The sequence below is a fragment of the Asterias rubens genome, unplaced genomic scaffold, assembly GCF_902459465.1.
Source record: "Asterias rubens unplaced genomic scaffold, eAstRub1.3, whole genome shotgun sequence".
NCBI classification, from domain to species: domain Eukaryota; kingdom Metazoa; phylum Echinodermata; class Asteroidea; order Forcipulatida; family Asteriidae; genus Asterias; species Asterias rubens.
Window position 1 is genome coordinate 40,772 of NW_022985718.1, and position 16,860 is coordinate 57,631.

A 16,860-nucleotide genomic window follows, 5' to 3' on the forward strand; every position below is an offset into this window, starting at 1 on the left:
CTGCAGGCACCGCAAATTTAAAGGAGAAGGTACAAAACAGTTGCCTTTTGGGCAATTCCATGGTTAGTTTCGTTACACTTTTAGCTGCTTAGCACAGCTCTGTGGTCTCCAATATTAATATGAAAGCCTATCAAGTCTCCATTTTTGTACCATGGCTACACCTTGCCTAGACCTACTCCTAGAACTTTTTTGGTTTAGTTCCGCTATCGTCTCACGTAACGGGAGACGATAGCCAAATTTTAGCTGATTATACGGCAGCAAGTTGATGATTCTGATAAACTGCGTGCAATGTGAAGATCGTGCAAACATTGTAGATTGCGTTTTTTGTACACACGAGCGGGATTTGGCAATGCATTGTCGTTAATTTTTATTTTTTTCCCGGTCTGGCCCCAATGCGTGAGAAAATGGTTGCTGTGCGAGTGAGCGTGAGACAGAGCCCAAATGCGTGAGTCTCACGCCTAATGCGTGAGACTTGGTAGGTCTGGTTCTGCAGTGTGTGTGGGGATGACATGTACAATATGTACATGTATGTACTGTACCACCAATGGTACAGGGTTAAATGGAACAAAGTTATTAGCAACGGTGGGTTGCTGTTTGATTTGGGTACTTTTTGTAACACAGAACACAATGTCCACAGATTAACATTACACTTACACCGTTTAAAGATAATAAAAGTTGAAAGCTTCCTTTGAAATATTAATTGCTGAGGTGCTGTAGTTTTCAAGAAATGAGTAAAACAATGTAATAAAAATGCGTTTTTACATGCTAAAATAATGTTCGTCTCATACTGAGATGAAGATTATTTTCGTGACATTTTTTTTCTTCAAAAACTACCGTACATGTACCTCAGGCTCAGCAAGTAATATTTTCAGGGAAGCTTTCTACTATCATTATCTTCAAACTGTGTAAGTTTAATGTAAATCTGTGGACATTTTTTGTTTTTAATATAACAAGTTTGTGGACATTGTGTTTCTTGTCCTACAAAAAGTACCGTTTAGACCCTTTAACATGCAAAATTAAACCCCCTGTACAAAATGGTATATTGACCATCTGTACCATTTCGAGGTGCATGCACCCTGCCAATCATCAATGAGTCACTCTCTGGAATGTTAATGGAAATCCGAGGTCGCCACCCCCACTTCAAACCAAAAATGCCAAAAGAGATGGCTGTGTGTGCAGCCTATACGGCCTCACCAACAGGTGGCCCATATCAAAACCAGACAACCACACATGTAAGGAGATATCGCTCGTGACAAGCCAATCAGACGACTCATAAGAGGGAGTTCGTAACACCAACTGTTACAGAGATGGCACATGTTGCTGAGCAATTTGCAGATGCCCATGGGTCTTTTGGATTATTTACTACGGAAGAAAAACAACAACCGCCAAGTTAACAAATCGCCGTATATTCACAAAAATGGCGAAAGTAGAAAAACATAGGTTGAGTAGATAAGAAAATGGCAAGCATTTTCTCCTCAGGTGGGAGATAAATGTCAAAGTGTTTCCATTTTGTAAAGTATTTAGTTTTTGTCGCGCGTAATTCTTTAGTCTTTTCAGTTCGCGGATAGTTGGTCAAGCACCCCATGGTCAGTTTTAAGTTGTGTTGTGTTACGCGTAGTAAAAGTTTGTTTATTGTTCTGGGGTCGAGGTTCAGAGAATTCCTTATTTGGTCATGATATTTGGTTTGGGTTTTGTGATTGGGCACATTATGAACATGGTATGTGGAATGTAGGTGTGGCAATCGTGGGAAGGTTTCGTGGGAAGGGATATAGTTAATGTAAAGTAGTATCGACGATGACTCAGACCGAGCAGGGTCGCTTGTAACTGTAGAGATTGAGAGAGTGAGTGAGTGGTGAGAGTTGGTCGACTGTAACCACCTGGCGAGTGGGTTCAGCCCTCGCAGGTTATAGGGCAGGCTCCACCGTTCTAAGAGTTCCGTGAGACAGAAAGTCCACGGCAGAATTTTTTGATTTTTGGAAAGTCTTCAGTGACCGATTTCCACCGGCGCCCACAGCCTGGAACCGTGCCCTCCTACACTGTGAATATCATGGCCACCAAACCCCGGCTCTAATAGACGCACAACGCCCAACCCTTGGTGACGAGTTCAGTCAACCATCGACTGACTTCATGGGGCAAGACCTATTAGTCTGTATACTTGAAGGACAAACTGTCGAAGTCGCCGAGCAATCAAGAGACAAGAGTCGTGGCAACCAAAAGCACGGGTTTTATTTGATATTAATTTTGTTATATGTTTTAATGCGAGCTGGCCAAAGATGGGCTCTGAATTATTGATTTAATCGAGTAGACGAACCCTTAAGTTCAATCTAAGAACATTGTAAATAATTTGTACCTTTGAGTTAAATGTGAACAAGAAAAGTTGTGATTTGTAATTGTTTATTGTTTCAACCAAGGCTTGAAAGAAGCACCCTTGAGTTATTTAAGAAGAAAGCTGTATATTCTAAGTTATATAATTGTTTTATTGGTTTCCTCAGCATACCAGGGCGTAAGAAAATACCCCTTGAGGTTACGACATAACAAACTGTACTATATTTTCTGTAAATTTCTGTAAATATCAATTCCCCTTATATTATTAAAGAACTTTGTTAATTTCAAGTGTAAGAACTGTGTTCATCCTGTCAATTGTTGAGTTCATTTGATGCGTATGTCACTATATAACCTTTTTTGTAAATCAATGTGACACGCGGGTTACGGCTTTAATAGTAGTGGGTGCGTTCGTTTAGCTTCCCTGGGTCGACCCCGGTGTGTGGTGTTTTTTCCCAGGACGAACGTGGGTAATTATCTGCACACGTTCGTCCTAGAAAAAAACAACCACCACACACCGGGGTCGACCCGGGGAAGCTAAACGAACGCACCAGTAGATTCAACTTTGGCGACATCCCCTGGAGCTCCCATCTGTCACATTCAACCACATCAACAAGAGGTCATGGCTCCTGATTCAAAATCCTACACACCAGCTCTTTAGTGTATGCCAGCACTAACTTCCCATGCACCATCCGGGACTTGACCGAGGTGATAGTTCACAGTTATTGCGCTGCATACAACTTGCCCATCAAGAATCTGGCTTCCATAATGTTAGGCATACATGTACGTACCCCCTCGCCGCACAAATCTCACACTGTTTCACTTAGTTGATGTACAATGTACCTCTAATAATCACTAATGAAAAATATTCTTGGGTCCGCCTTCTTGCGCCTGCCCATAAAGGCCATCTGAAAATTCATACAAAACAAACTTTGCCATAATTTTGGCCATTTGATAATCAGAAAAGCCACCATTCATTTATCAAATAACTTCAATTTGAGTTTATACTCAATTATACGTATACACATGTATACACACATTTAAGATCATTGAACGTAATTTGGTGGGTTACTTTCCTGTGTCTCTAGACACTTCCGTTCCAACTTGCTAAATGTCACATCGAAATTGTCAACACCTTGCTTTGGTTTTTACTTCACTGAAATCAAACAAAATAGTGGTTTTCCCTAATAATAATAGTGAAATGATTTAACTTACGGTGGATGATCGGGTCGTCCAGCCTTTCTCCCTTGCCAAAGTGCAAACAGAACGTGTTTACTGATTGTACTTACAGTTACAAATCTTAAGCAGCAGAGCAACGGAAAGTTTCTACAGAAGACAAACAACTTTTTTGGGACAGTGTTGTTTGAAGCATTGCATGGTTTTGGAGTTATTCACATTTTGAATAGCATTGAAGTAAACTAACTAGATGATGAAAATCCTTTACACAAATATTGCGAAATGTAATGTGGGTGAGGGTGTTATACGCCTCTCTCAATATTTATGCATGACGTAATAATTCTAACCCAAAATGAGGCTGTGGCACACGTCCGCCACTACTTGGCTGCGCCCATACTGTAGCCCCGTTTTGGGTTAGATTGACGACGTACCTTATGCGAAAGGCGTATTCGGAGGGACAGAGGTTATAATCACTTTGTATAATTGGATTGGGAATTGTATTTAAAATGAGTGAGGACTTTAAGGACATAGGTTATAGTCACTTTGTATAAATGGATTGGGAATTGTATTTAAAATGAGTGAGGATTTTAAGCTCCAAAGATTCATAACATTTATAAGATTCTATACTTTTGTTATTTGGTTTGTTTTTTCTTTGATTCTTTATTTGTTTTTTTCTCCTTTTCTTTGTGTCTCCACTTTTTTATATATCTGTGTTTTGCCATGTGTTTCTTTGTATCCATGCCCTTTACACTTCTTTTAAGTGTAATTATTTTGACTTGTTTGTTGATGTTTTGGTGTATAGTTCGGTAATTCCCCATAAGGGAGCGAATTACATGTATTGATTTTATGAATGTTTCTTAATTTAGTTGTGGATGTAATGTTGTAGGCCCATATTATTTCAGTTTTGTTTTTTAAGTTTTTTTATGTGTGTTTGTCTCTTCATTTCATTTCGCGTCAGCCTCTTTTTAGTTTATTCTCATCTGAATTTGTCATGTAATCTTTCAGGTCAATAGGCTGCACGTTACGGGAGCACTAAACACGAACGTGAACGTCAAAAAATTGTATTGTTTGTTGTCACTTTGGGCTTATTGCAATTTCTGACCGTTCATGTTCGCGCTGCTCTAGGAACAAACCTCCATACATCCCATATCTCTGGAACCCTATATCGTACAAACTAAATAAAAATGGTAAATTCGTCCTCACTATTTAATTTTCTCTCACTTATTTCACCGTCAGAAAGCATTTCAAGTTATTTTTAGGGTTTGTTATGTCCAGTTTGGTCAATTTTGTAATAGACAAACTCCTAAAAATGTACCTCCTTCAGCCACATGACTGCTCATTTGTTAACATTAGTAACCAACCTGACGGGCGATTGCTAAAGTAGGCTACAAAATGGACTTGTGAATGGATTTATTCAAAAGGAAACTTAATGTCGTTTTTTTTACAGCTTCAAAACAGCCTTTGACGTACATGTATAAGTTTCACAAACTTCCGTGATGGGGTAAACTCTGAAACTGCAACACTATACCTCCAGCATGAGCAAACCGTATTCTAAAATGGTATTTATGTACTCATTTGAGTTTACTGGCAGTGTCCATAGTTTAAAAATAGCAAGATACGTTTTGCATCAATTTCTATGTGTATGAAGATTTATTGGAAGTCCGAGGTCGCCACCCACTTTCAACCTAAAGTGGTCCCACGGCGACCTCCTTCACCAAGGAACAGGTGGCCTGTCTCAAAACCAGACAACATACCACTCACAATACACTGACCAGAATATAAGGAGAGGTTGGGCTCGATTTCACATGCTTTACAGCACGGTGAGTTACTTCATTCAATGCAAATTCGTGAAATTTGTTTCCGTTTTGTCCTGGCACCCAGCCGCTTCAACCCTGCGCGGCAATGAATGAACCAATCCGAAGAACCATGCTTAGTACGACACGAAAGTAACCCAACCAAAAAGGGCGGATCGAATGACTGGTGGGTGGGCAAAAGGCAATGAGTGAACCAATCCGGAGAACCATCTGCAACAAACTGTCCAATGAGTCACCTGTCAGAAAGATTTCTAGCCAGTCTGGTAACAACATCGACCAGTGGTCGACACATGGTCGCCACCCAAACTTCATCCAATCTGACGACGCGTACATGTAGGAGGAAGTTGGTATCCGTTTTTTGTAGACTTGAAACGACACATCGTTTTGAATTCCACAAGGATGCCATAATAATAATAATAATAATAATAATAATAATAATAATGATAATAATAATAAGACTTGTAATGCGCACATATCCACCCTGCTGGGTGTTCAAGGCGCAGTAAAACCAAAAACAAAACAAAAACAAAACACAACACAAAGAAAAACAGACACAACAAAATTAGTCATTGAAAACCTATGACATAAGATAAGTTTTGAGAAGAGACTTGAATTTTGCAGTACAAACACAAGATCGAAGATTATTTGGTAGAGAGTTCCAGATGCGTGGTGCGGCTGAAAAAAAAGACCTGTCACCCCATGAGTGTCGAGACTTGGGTTCAATGAGGAGAAGCATGGAACTTGATCGATGATTCCTTGATGGAGTGTAAACTTGAAGCAGTTCAGAAATATAGTGGGGAGCCTTGCCATTTAGAGCTTTGTGGACAATGAGCATCAGCTTGAAGATGATTCGTTGAGAGATAGGGAGCCTGTGTAGTTGTTTCAGAATGGGGGTGATAGAACAGGATTTTCTAGACAGTGTCACAATGCGGGCAGCAGTATTTTGGAGCCGTTGAAGTCGGGAAATCTGGTTGTTAGGAAGACTGTAGAGAAGAGCATTGCCGTTGTCAAGACGAGAAGTAACAAATGCGTGAATGACCTTTTCAGTGGCACTTTTGTCCAAGTACTTGCGAATCTTACCTATATTCCTGATGTGATATGATGATAAACGAACAATATTGTTGATGTGTGGCTGAAGTGTCATTGATGAATCAAAAATAACCCCTAAGTTCCGAGCTTTCAGCGAGGGAGCTATCCGAGCATCACCGATGGAGATGTATGGCACTGAAACCTTAGTTAACTGTTGACGTGACCCAAATAAAAGGAACTCTGTCTTATCATCATTTAACTTCAGGAAATTTTGTTGTGTCCAATGTCGAATCTCTTGGATGCATTTCTCAAGTCTTTCAATAGATGCATTGGCGTTTTCTTGAGAAGATTTAAACGTGATGTATAGCTGAGTGTCGTCTGCGTACACATGGTAATTCAGATTAAATTTGAGGATGATGTCACGAATCGGTAAAGTGTACAGCGTAAACCACTGCGGGCCGAGTACTGACCCCTGTGGCACAGAGTAGTTAAAAACAACAGGGTCGGATATCGCAGTGCCAATACATACATGCTGAATTCTATTGTGGAGATACGATTTACACCATGCTAGGGCTGTGTCCTCAATGCCAAGGTGATTCTGGAGCCGAGAGAGAAGGATGTTATGATCAACAGTTTCAAAAGCAGCACTCAAGTCTAGCAGGACTAGTGCTGTAAGGTTACCATTGTCCATAGAAGAGAGAATATCGTTGCTCACACAGACTAGTGCAGCCTGGAAAGGCTTGTATGCTGACTGGAACACGTCGGACAGGTTGAAAGTATGAATGTGATCAGAAATACGTGATGACACTACTCGTTCGATGACTTTTCCAAGATATTTTAAGTTTGCAACCGGTCTGTAGTTTTTGAATATCTCCTTGTCCAGGTTTGGTTTCTTGATGAGCGGCCTGATGTAGGAAACTTTGAGGCTATCGGGGAAACAACCGGAACTGAGAGATTCGTTTACAAGCTTAGTGATGTAGGGTACAAATATATCAATGTTTTGCTTTATCATGGATGTTGATACTGGATCCAGCTCACAGGATTTTGAAGGAGATTTCATAATAACCCTTTGAATCTCAGCAACAGTGGCAGGCTCAAACACAGATAGTCTACACTCTGGTTGAAGATGTGGCAATGTCTGCAGCATGTTGTAAGGGACTGATGAAAATGATGAGCGGATGTCTGAAATCTTGGTGACAAAAAATTTCTGGAACTCATTTGCTAAGTCCTGGTTATTGTAGGTGGATGGAAGGACAGGGGTTTTGGGTTTGAGCAACAACTTACCAATTATCTTGAAGAGCTTCTTTTGATCTCCTGAGGATTCTTGTACTTGAGATGAATAATTGATGATATTTGCCTGGTTGATCAAATTCCTAACTACTTTACATTGGTTGCGATATTCTTGTCGTTGTATTGCCAATTTGCCATTTTTCCGCCACTTCCGCTCCAGTTGACGACAGATCTTTCTCGCTGTACGAATATCATCATTGAACCAGGAGACTTCAGTTTGGACCTTGACTGATCTCGTTTTCCAAGGTGCGTATTTATCCAAGATGTCACTGACTGTACTCTCATATTGGCTGACATAGGAATTCGAGCAGTCATGATCAACTTCTAGATTTGCTAAATGAGTGCCTATGTCGTGGAACACTTCGGGAGAATTCACATGTTTCCATTGTCGGCTATTTATAGTGACGTTTGGGACTTTGGGCTTGCACAGACTCAAGTTACACATGACTGCATGATGGTCAGATAATCCAGGTAGAATAACAAAGTTTGAGACAATTGGTGGGGAGATTTCACGAGTTATGACAAGGTCCAGGCAATGACCGAGACGATGAGTCGGCTCCTTGATATGCTGGGTAAGACCAAAAGCTTGAAATAGATGCTTAAACTGGTTTGCATTGGTGTTGTGGATGTCATCAACATGAATGTTAAAGTCGCCGGTGATGATGATTTCCGATGGATGAGGCAGATATTCCAAAATCAAAGTCTGGGATGTGATGAAAGTAGTAGCCAGCAGGAGTACACTGACGACATGTTAAGTTGTCGTCTGGTCTCAGCCATGTTTCTGAAACGGCAACAAGGTCCAGATCTTTTTGCAGAACAAAATCAGCAAAATCATCATACTTGTTACAGATGGACTGTGTGTTTAGAACACAAAGGCTGAGTTGAGATTTGGCTGTAGTCACTGGTACTAGAACAGAAGGGAGTGTAACTTTGGGTACAGGGGGTTTATGAACAGTTCTACGGCGACCAGCTTTTTTACCACGATGTGTAGGTCGGTACACAGTGCTGGGATTTACAAAAAGGCCAAGGTTCTGTAATGATAATATACAGGAAGGCAGCAGAGTTGTAGCACGTGTGGATGGGGCATAACGGAGACTGAGAAGTTTTGTTTCGTGAGTAGGAATTTGCAGAGTTTGGACTAGCTTCTGCTGAGTTTGACACCTTCAGGGCAGGGATTTACAGCAATGTCACCAAAAATCACAATTTCCAAATGAAAAGTGGCTGGGGAGTTGTCATAGTAAGAAATAGGGCATTTCAGATATCTTCGATGGTGGATGAGGCCTAGGTGTGTCTTTGGCAGGATGCAAGCACCAGACACAATTGATGCTGATGGAACAAAGCTGACCACAGATGAGTCAGTACAGTACAATGGTCTAGCAAGCAAGGAGAGAATGAAAAGGATACTTACCTCCATTGTTCCCAGATGGGCGAACAATGTCTATGGAACAGAGCTGATTTGAGTGGCCGCTGTCAGGCGCTCAGTCATGCCACTGGACCTTCGAATTTCAATCCAAGATGGCGCGGGTTACGCTTTTAATAGTATAGATAGTGCACTCTATTCCCCAGAGGGACTTTGGGAGACCAGAAGATGGACCTATTTCCCGGGGCTTCAAATACAAGTAGTGAGATTTCCGGTAACAGTGACTATGAAAGAAATCTGGGATTGTGCTTATTTGACGCGCTTGCCTAAAGGTGCTCACGCGGTAGGCATTTTATGTTGGGGTGTAAATGACAGTTTAGGGGCACAAATCTTGTTTTAATGGTCTATGAAAAGCGTTTGAAACTGTTTGTTATAAAATGCATGGTTAGAAAGATGATTTCAAAGTAGAACATAACGATCCACACAAATATGCCTCGAAATTGCATGTTTTTCTTATACTGTACATCATGGACTAACACGGCACTCCATTGTACATGTATGTAGTTGTTGGTGATAAAGGCCTGAGCTGAAGGCGAGGGACCTTATCGCATGGCAACGACTCAGCAAGGTTTTAAACGGCAGTTTAAGAACAGGTCACTTCTCTTTTATTCCCATTCATAAATGCTTTTTGGTTAAAAGGGGTAATAAAGTAGGAAACTCTGAAAAACTTATCCGTTATCAGTTTTCGTATCCCTTCGTGGCGTACGTAGTCTTGGTGCAAGTCGCTTTCGTTTTCCTATCACACTCAGCGCGGCCAACTCACCGACATCGCCCGCATCGCCAGTAACAGGAATCGTCTTGCACCAAGACTAGCCCGTAGTATCCAAAAACAACCAGTTATAAACAGAGCTCCAGCTGGTCATTATCAATCGTTTAAACACCCCCACGTGACGCACTCTTCAACAATAGGAATAGCAAAACTGTCTGAGGTTTGTATAAATGCAATCTTAATGCCTCGGTATATGGTAGGCAGTGGCAGGCATGTGAAAAAAAACTTTTGCTGTTTAAAGAGGAAAAAGTTAAATCATACATGTAGCCGTGTGCCAGCAGCATCAAGAAAAATTGGTTTGGTGATACCCAATGTATACAAAGACAATAGTAGGACCAGAATACACTAAAAATATTGGAAAACAATGGAACAGACCCATGTACATGCACTACACTGTAAGTGTTTTTGTTTATTCGGGGGGGGGGGGGGGGGAGGATACATGTAGATAGGAGGGAGGATGTGAGAAAGAAGGAGACTGAGTGCATGGGCACTGTTCTTCCCTAAGATTCTACCAGTACAAAGGAAGTTCTTAGACTACTAATTTGTGATGGTCGATGGTTTGTGGTTGAATATGAAGCCTTATGAAGGAGACCACTTTCCTAGTGAAGTTGTGGAAATAGGGCCAAATTACTGTACAGAATTGCTGCTGTTCACAGAGTTGAATATTCATTTTACTGAAAGTGGCCTAAGAAAACATGATAAAACATTCTGAAAAATCAAATTAATAAAAATGTGAAAGAACATTAAAACCAAGGTCCGAACTTCACAAGATTCAAAGATTAGATTTAGGCTACTTGTTAAAATTCAACCATGGAGCAATTGCTCCATGATTCAACTGAGTAAAAATGCAAACTCACACTTCTTTGTGATGTCACTGTCGCATATATTTTGTACGTTTTGTACAAATACACTGTTTTTGTGTTATAAATTGTTTATTTATTCTTAAATAAGATATACTTGATTATTTTACAAGTTGCTGAGGAATTCTGTTTAAGAAACTTTGACATTTTGTGAAATAATAGTACTACGTTAATGGCCGGACAAGCTGTAGCACGAGTTTCCAGGTTTTTTACATGTCAATGTGAAACTAAGACAAATGTAAGAAGAGCACATCTTTCTAAGGTATACCATAATACACCTTTACATAATAGTTACTCATCATATAATCAATTAGACTTGATTGGTTTTTGTTTTAGGACACGTTCAAAATAAAATTGAGTAATTGTTTAGCATGTCTTCTGCTCGTAGCACGAGTTACCGATATTCACAGATGTCCCATGCATAATACAATTATTTTTGTTCTCGTCAAATTACTATGAGGAGCTAGCCTTGGATGTTGGCTTTCAAAGTACAAAACATTAAGATTCAAATCAAATAATTATGTTCAATAACTGGAGCCTGAAGTACGGAAAAGGGCACCATAAAGTGTAGCACTGTGGGACTGCCCTCTACATGTATATATCGATTTCAAAACATACAGTTTCAAATCCTTTTCCTAGACCAACTCGCTCGATCCAATGCACATGTCCCTTTAGGACTATTCAGGGTTGGATGAAAATTAATTTCAGGGAAATTGAATAAAAAAAAAGGTGAACTAATTATCAAAGATAGAAAAAAGTGCCTGCGGCGTGAGGGCGCGTCCTTCACTTCCCGCAGGGTAAGTAGGGCCAATCCACTTTGTATCTGTTGGCCCCCTGCACTAATGCAATCCTATAGGTGTACGCATTCACCATGGTACTAATGGCCTCGCAAAAATTACCAACACAAACTGACATACATGTACACGTACTTTGTGGTCATATCATTAACAAAACCTAAACAATTGTTTTCTTTTCAGTTTGTATAATTACAGGCTGCTTGACTTTCATCACTATTTCTCCGATGTGTATTGTTGCTGGCATATATCTCATGTGAGTTGACAAATCTTTGTATTTTAACTGAAGTTCTTGATAAAAATACTTGTTTGCTAAAATAGGCTGAAACAGGGGCTATAGTCTAGACCAGATTTCCAAAAAGGGCTCTAGTTAAGGAAGTGAGCAGCATTTTTGAGTAAAAGTTGGTAACATACCTGATTTAACTAATTTGGGGGTGCTGAATCCGAAAATGGTGGATACCAAGGCTAATTTTTAGTCCTTCACCCTGAAAAATCAAATTTAAAACAATACAGAAAACCTAGCAGACGACGGACTTCTCACGTGAAAAATAGTCAGGTTCTGCTGTGGTTCCATATTGATGTTGTCAGGATACCATACAGGGCAGGTACCTGGGTGCAGGTCAGGTATCCGTAACAAACTTTTGATTGTACTGGATAGATCTGCAATCAAATTGCACTTTCAGAGGGACCAACATGTGCTTCCTATGTCAATTTGAAAGTATTTTAGTTGGTCTTTTTTCTAATAAAGAGTTATTAATTATTTGAACATAATTTCTCTGTTGTTAAAAGCACAAACCGTTGATTATTTTCTCTTATAATGTAGGCCTACACTACTTAAACAGGTAGGCCTACCAGGTGTAGTCTAGACTCAACAATGATACAGACAATTGTATTGTATATCAACTTTTCAGTGCTCCCTGTTTTTGAATAGGTTAGCTTTTAGTGTTCACACTCATGGCTTGAAATTATCTTACACAAGAAGACGATAGCAAGATTCCGAAACAAAGGACAACAAAATATGTACCCCCTCCATTGATAAAACAATCCACCCTTCTCTTTTCAGCTGGGTGTGAAGAACAAGGAAAAAATAAATATCTCTTTATTCATTATTACCGCTCAATCCACAAGTACACGTATAGACTCCTACTTTATTTTTGTATGTCAGCTAGGACGGTTCCCAGCAATGAATCATTCATGAAAGGTGTGCGTATCTTCGATATTAGCAATCATAGTTTGGAGTACAAACTGTGGCAAATTGTTTTGCTAAACAAAAAAGCTTAAGTCAAAAGACTGTTTTAATTTTAGCTGAGTACCTCAGACTCTTACTTTGCTTTTCCAGCAATATTTTGTTTGGAAAACAACAACAGGAGTTGAAACTTTTAAAACCAACTTCAATAAACAGTCTTAAACCCCCCAAAAATGAAAATAGTAAGTTAAAAATGAACCTAATCGTAAAAAATTTCTAATACGACTTCTTTGCAATGTGATAGTATTTGATTTTTGATTTAGATGACTCTGTACATGTTTTATAGTATAGTGTTTAAGTGGATGCTGGCAAGGATGACATACATTGTACACTGAAAAGAAGATGCCTCCTTGCATCATAATGTTTCAGTACTACAATGATACCTTCTCCGGTATACTTCTATCATAACATAACATAAAATCAGGTTAATTTTAGGAAAAACACTATTGGATTTTGGGAAATATCAGCTTGAATGGAATGCTTTGATGCGTCAATTCCATAGAGGCATTTTTGTAATGGCATGTAACTGTATCTCCCCAAAGGAAATTTGCATGTTTACAAAATTATATGTTTGCTTATCAGTTTCCTGAATGATAGTCCATCTGCATGATGATTTGTGTTTTTTCGCAAGTCATTATTCAATCGAATTGCAATGTGTTGTGTACTATTAATTCTGTACTTTCTATTATAGAAATGTCTCCGTAAGGACAGGGATGGGAGCCCAAATACTACAAAACATTTGTTTATAATTTATATACATTGGGTTATTTATTGGACATAATATTAAGTGACATCAAACTGAAACACTTCAAAATATCGCTTGATTTTCGCACTCTAAGTATCTTGAACTATTCTGACAAAAAAAAGCTGACATACAAAAATAAAGTAGGAATCTATACTTTGAATAAAGAGATATTTGTTTTGTCCTTGTTCTTCACACTGAGCTAAAAAGAGAGGGGTGGATTATTTTATCAATGGAGGGGAGACATATGTTGTTGTCCTTTGTTTCTGAATCTTACTATCCTCTTCTTGTGTGAGATTTGTCTGTGTGTACAAACACGACTAACAATGCGTTATAATGCCAACAAACAAACAAACTGGATTTTTTTTCAATTGTTAGCCTACAACAGTTAGATTGGTTCGTAAACTGTGGAGAATACTTTTTAAAACGAGGGAGAATTGTAATTGAAAATTCATCATCATCATCATGTCGAGCGCCATCTAGAAGCTCGAGCCTGCCCAGTGATTTTTCTCCAGATGTTCCGGTCCAGCATGCAGGAGTGAAGTTCCTCAGCGCTGGTCAAGCCGGTGTCTCGTTTTAGTGTGTCTACAAAGGAGAGACATCTTCTCCCACGCGAGGCCTTGCCTTGGGTGGGCTCCCAGAGGATGGTTGGGCAAGCGGCAAGCTCCGAGTGGCGGACACAGTGCCCAGCGAGCTTGAGTCGGCGTTCACGGATCTTCTCTGTGGCCTTTGGCCAGCCAGCATACAGGTTGGAGTTTCTCATGTGGTCCTGCCAGGGGATGTTTAGGGCCATACGCAGCATCCTGGTGTAGCAGCCATCCAGAGACTTCTCCATACTGGTGGTGAGGGTCCAGGTCTCAGCTCCGTATAGTAGCACTGACTCCACTGTTGCGACAAATTGTGATCTTTTCAGTCGGGCACTCAGCGTTGATGACCACACCTTTTTCATGCTGTGAAGCACGGACCACGCCTGTCCTTTTCGTATCTTCAGGTCTTTTTCACTGGAGTTGATCCAGGATCCAAGGTATTTGAAGTCAGATTCAAAACGAAGAGTTGTGCTGTCCCTCGTGCGGACAGGAGGGTCACTGATGTTGTAAGCTATCACCTTCTTTTTTGTCTTTTTTGTGTTCAGCTGTAGGCCAATTTTTAGGCACTCCTCCTCGACTGACAGTAACAGGTCCTGGGCTTGCTCAATCGTGTTTGACACCAATGGGATATCATCCGCAAAATCCAGGTCAGTGACTGTCACAGGAGGCACACGTCGGCTCTTGCGGGGAACTAAGGTGAAACCCAGCTCTTCTTCTCTACCGCCAATTGCCTTTCTCAGCGCATGGTCAAGGGCAATGATGAAGAGGAAGGGGGCCAAGGTGTCACCCTGGAGTACTCCAGCTCGGATGTCGAAGAGATCGGTGACCCCATCTGGTGAAGTGACCTTTGCTCTGGTGTTTGCGAATCTGGTGTTTGAAAATTAGTTACTTTAAAATCCTTTAATTCAATTTTTTTTTACTGGTAAGATAATTTCAAGCCATGAAGTATCTTGTTGAGTCTAGACTACACCTGGTAGGCCTACCTGTTTAAGTAGTGTAGGCCTACATTATAAGAGAAAATAATCAACGGTTTGTGCTTTTAACAACAGAGAAATTATGTTCAAATAATTAATAACTCTTTATTAGGAAATACACTAACTCAAATTCTTTCAAAATTACATTGAAAGCACCTGTTGGTCCCTCTGAAAGTGCAATTTGGTTGTAGATCTATCCAGTACAATCAAAAGTTTGTTACGGATACCTGACCTGCACCCAGGTACCTGCCCTGTATGGTATCCTGACAACATCAATATTGAACCAGAGCAGAACCTGACTATTTTTCACGTGAGAAGTCTGTTGTCTGCTAGGTTTTCTGTATTGTGTTAAATTTGATTTTTTTTTTCAGGGTGAAGGATTGCAAAGGTGGTGGGTTCGAATCCCACCCGAGTAAAATCCCTGTGATTGTTTTCACAGGACTCGGGAAAGTGCTGAGTATACAGTGCTACACACATCGGTGTATATTGTATGGGTAATTTTTTTTTTTAATGCACTTCTCTGCGCGGCTTTTCAGCCGAGAGTCAAAAACTGCTTATCTATGATAATGATATGCAATGACCCTTTGACGTCATTGGCGCAATTTCCTAATAGGGTTTGTGCACAGTTCTCCAGCTTTGGCCAATTGAGGGGGCTATTTTTCATATCAAATAGCCTCTGATTGTCGCGAAGGTTTGTTTGACCTCACGTTTTCCATAATTTTGGCTTGGAGTGTGTCAGAGAAAAAAACATTTTTACCATGTGCTTTGTAAAACTCAATGGATCAGTATTAACCTCTCATGAATTGATGAATCCTGACTCGTCAGCCTAGGCTTTACTATTGAAGCATAATTGGTGCGCGCATGCACTGTGCATGCGGAATGTCTGGGCGTGTTAACAAATCACCTGCTTTTGACATAAAGTTTTTGGTGTTAAAACATGCTTATCAGGCTTCAGTATTTTGGTTTGTGAAAGTTTTGCTTTTAGAGGTATTTAAACACTTTCCAAACGATAACTTGATAACGTCATTACTGCTGGAGAAAGGGCTGAAGAAATTAAACTCCATGCTCCATGCATTTAGGTACACCGACAACAGGTTTTCATTCATCTGTTCATAAATACAAAGTGAAAGTAATGTCTCCATATTTTTGTTTTGTAGACTCCTTGGTTTACTTGTTGAGATGTTAGAGGCTCCAATTTGTTGCCAGTACTTCACACTGACTGATAAGATAAACAAATGGGGCTCTAATCTACCTGCCTGGGTCAAAGCTTTGATGTATTTCGTGTAAGTACTCTACATTTTATTCTACTACATAATGCGCTTACTTTGTTTTTAAGTTCTACCATCATGAACAGTAGCATTCCAATAAAACGTTCTGAGCATGTTACTAAAAACATGATTTGTTACATCTTTCACCGTACAAACGTGTGGACATACTTGTCATACCGTGGTAACAAACTGTGAAGTTTTAGGCCTATTAATCGAGAACCTATCGCGTGACGTGCCAGAAAACCATGTACCCTGGCTGTGCAGCGCGGCGAGTAACATTAGTTTTGTTAACTGGTGTACATTACGTTGATCGTTCCCATGTTGGTCGATTTCCAGCGCTTAGTACGCTTATAACGACCCAGCAGTGGGTTCGAGGGAACAGTGAAGAATTGTTTCTTATTTTGACCAACTGTTTGTCTACTTATTAAACTAATGTATGCATATTACTCCGTCTTAGTAATGCTTGAAGATGGCAACATAACTTTGAGAAGAGGAATAATAATGTTACCAATGTGGAAACAATTGTTGCACGCTGTGATTGTGGTCCATGGGTTTTGTAAACCACTCGG

At 40.1% G+C, this 16,860-nt stretch overlaps 1 protein-coding gene across 2 annotated transcripts in view; it reads left to right on the forward strand.

The window, feature by feature from the left end:
* The window catches only part of LOC117306342 (calcium channel flower homolog), an 88,312-nt gene that overhangs the window by 26,947 nt on the left and 44,505 nt on the right, over nucleotides 1-16,860 (forward strand). For both annotated transcript variants that reach the window (XM_033790946.1, XM_033790945.1), the window contains 2 exons: nucleotides 11,658-11,730; nucleotides 16,181-16,306. In XM_033790946.1, coding sequence (XP_033646837.1) covers nucleotides 11,658-11,730; nucleotides 16,181-16,306 — 199 coding nt within the window. The remainder of the gene's footprint in view (nucleotides 1-11,657; nucleotides 11,731-16,180; nucleotides 16,307-16,860) is intronic.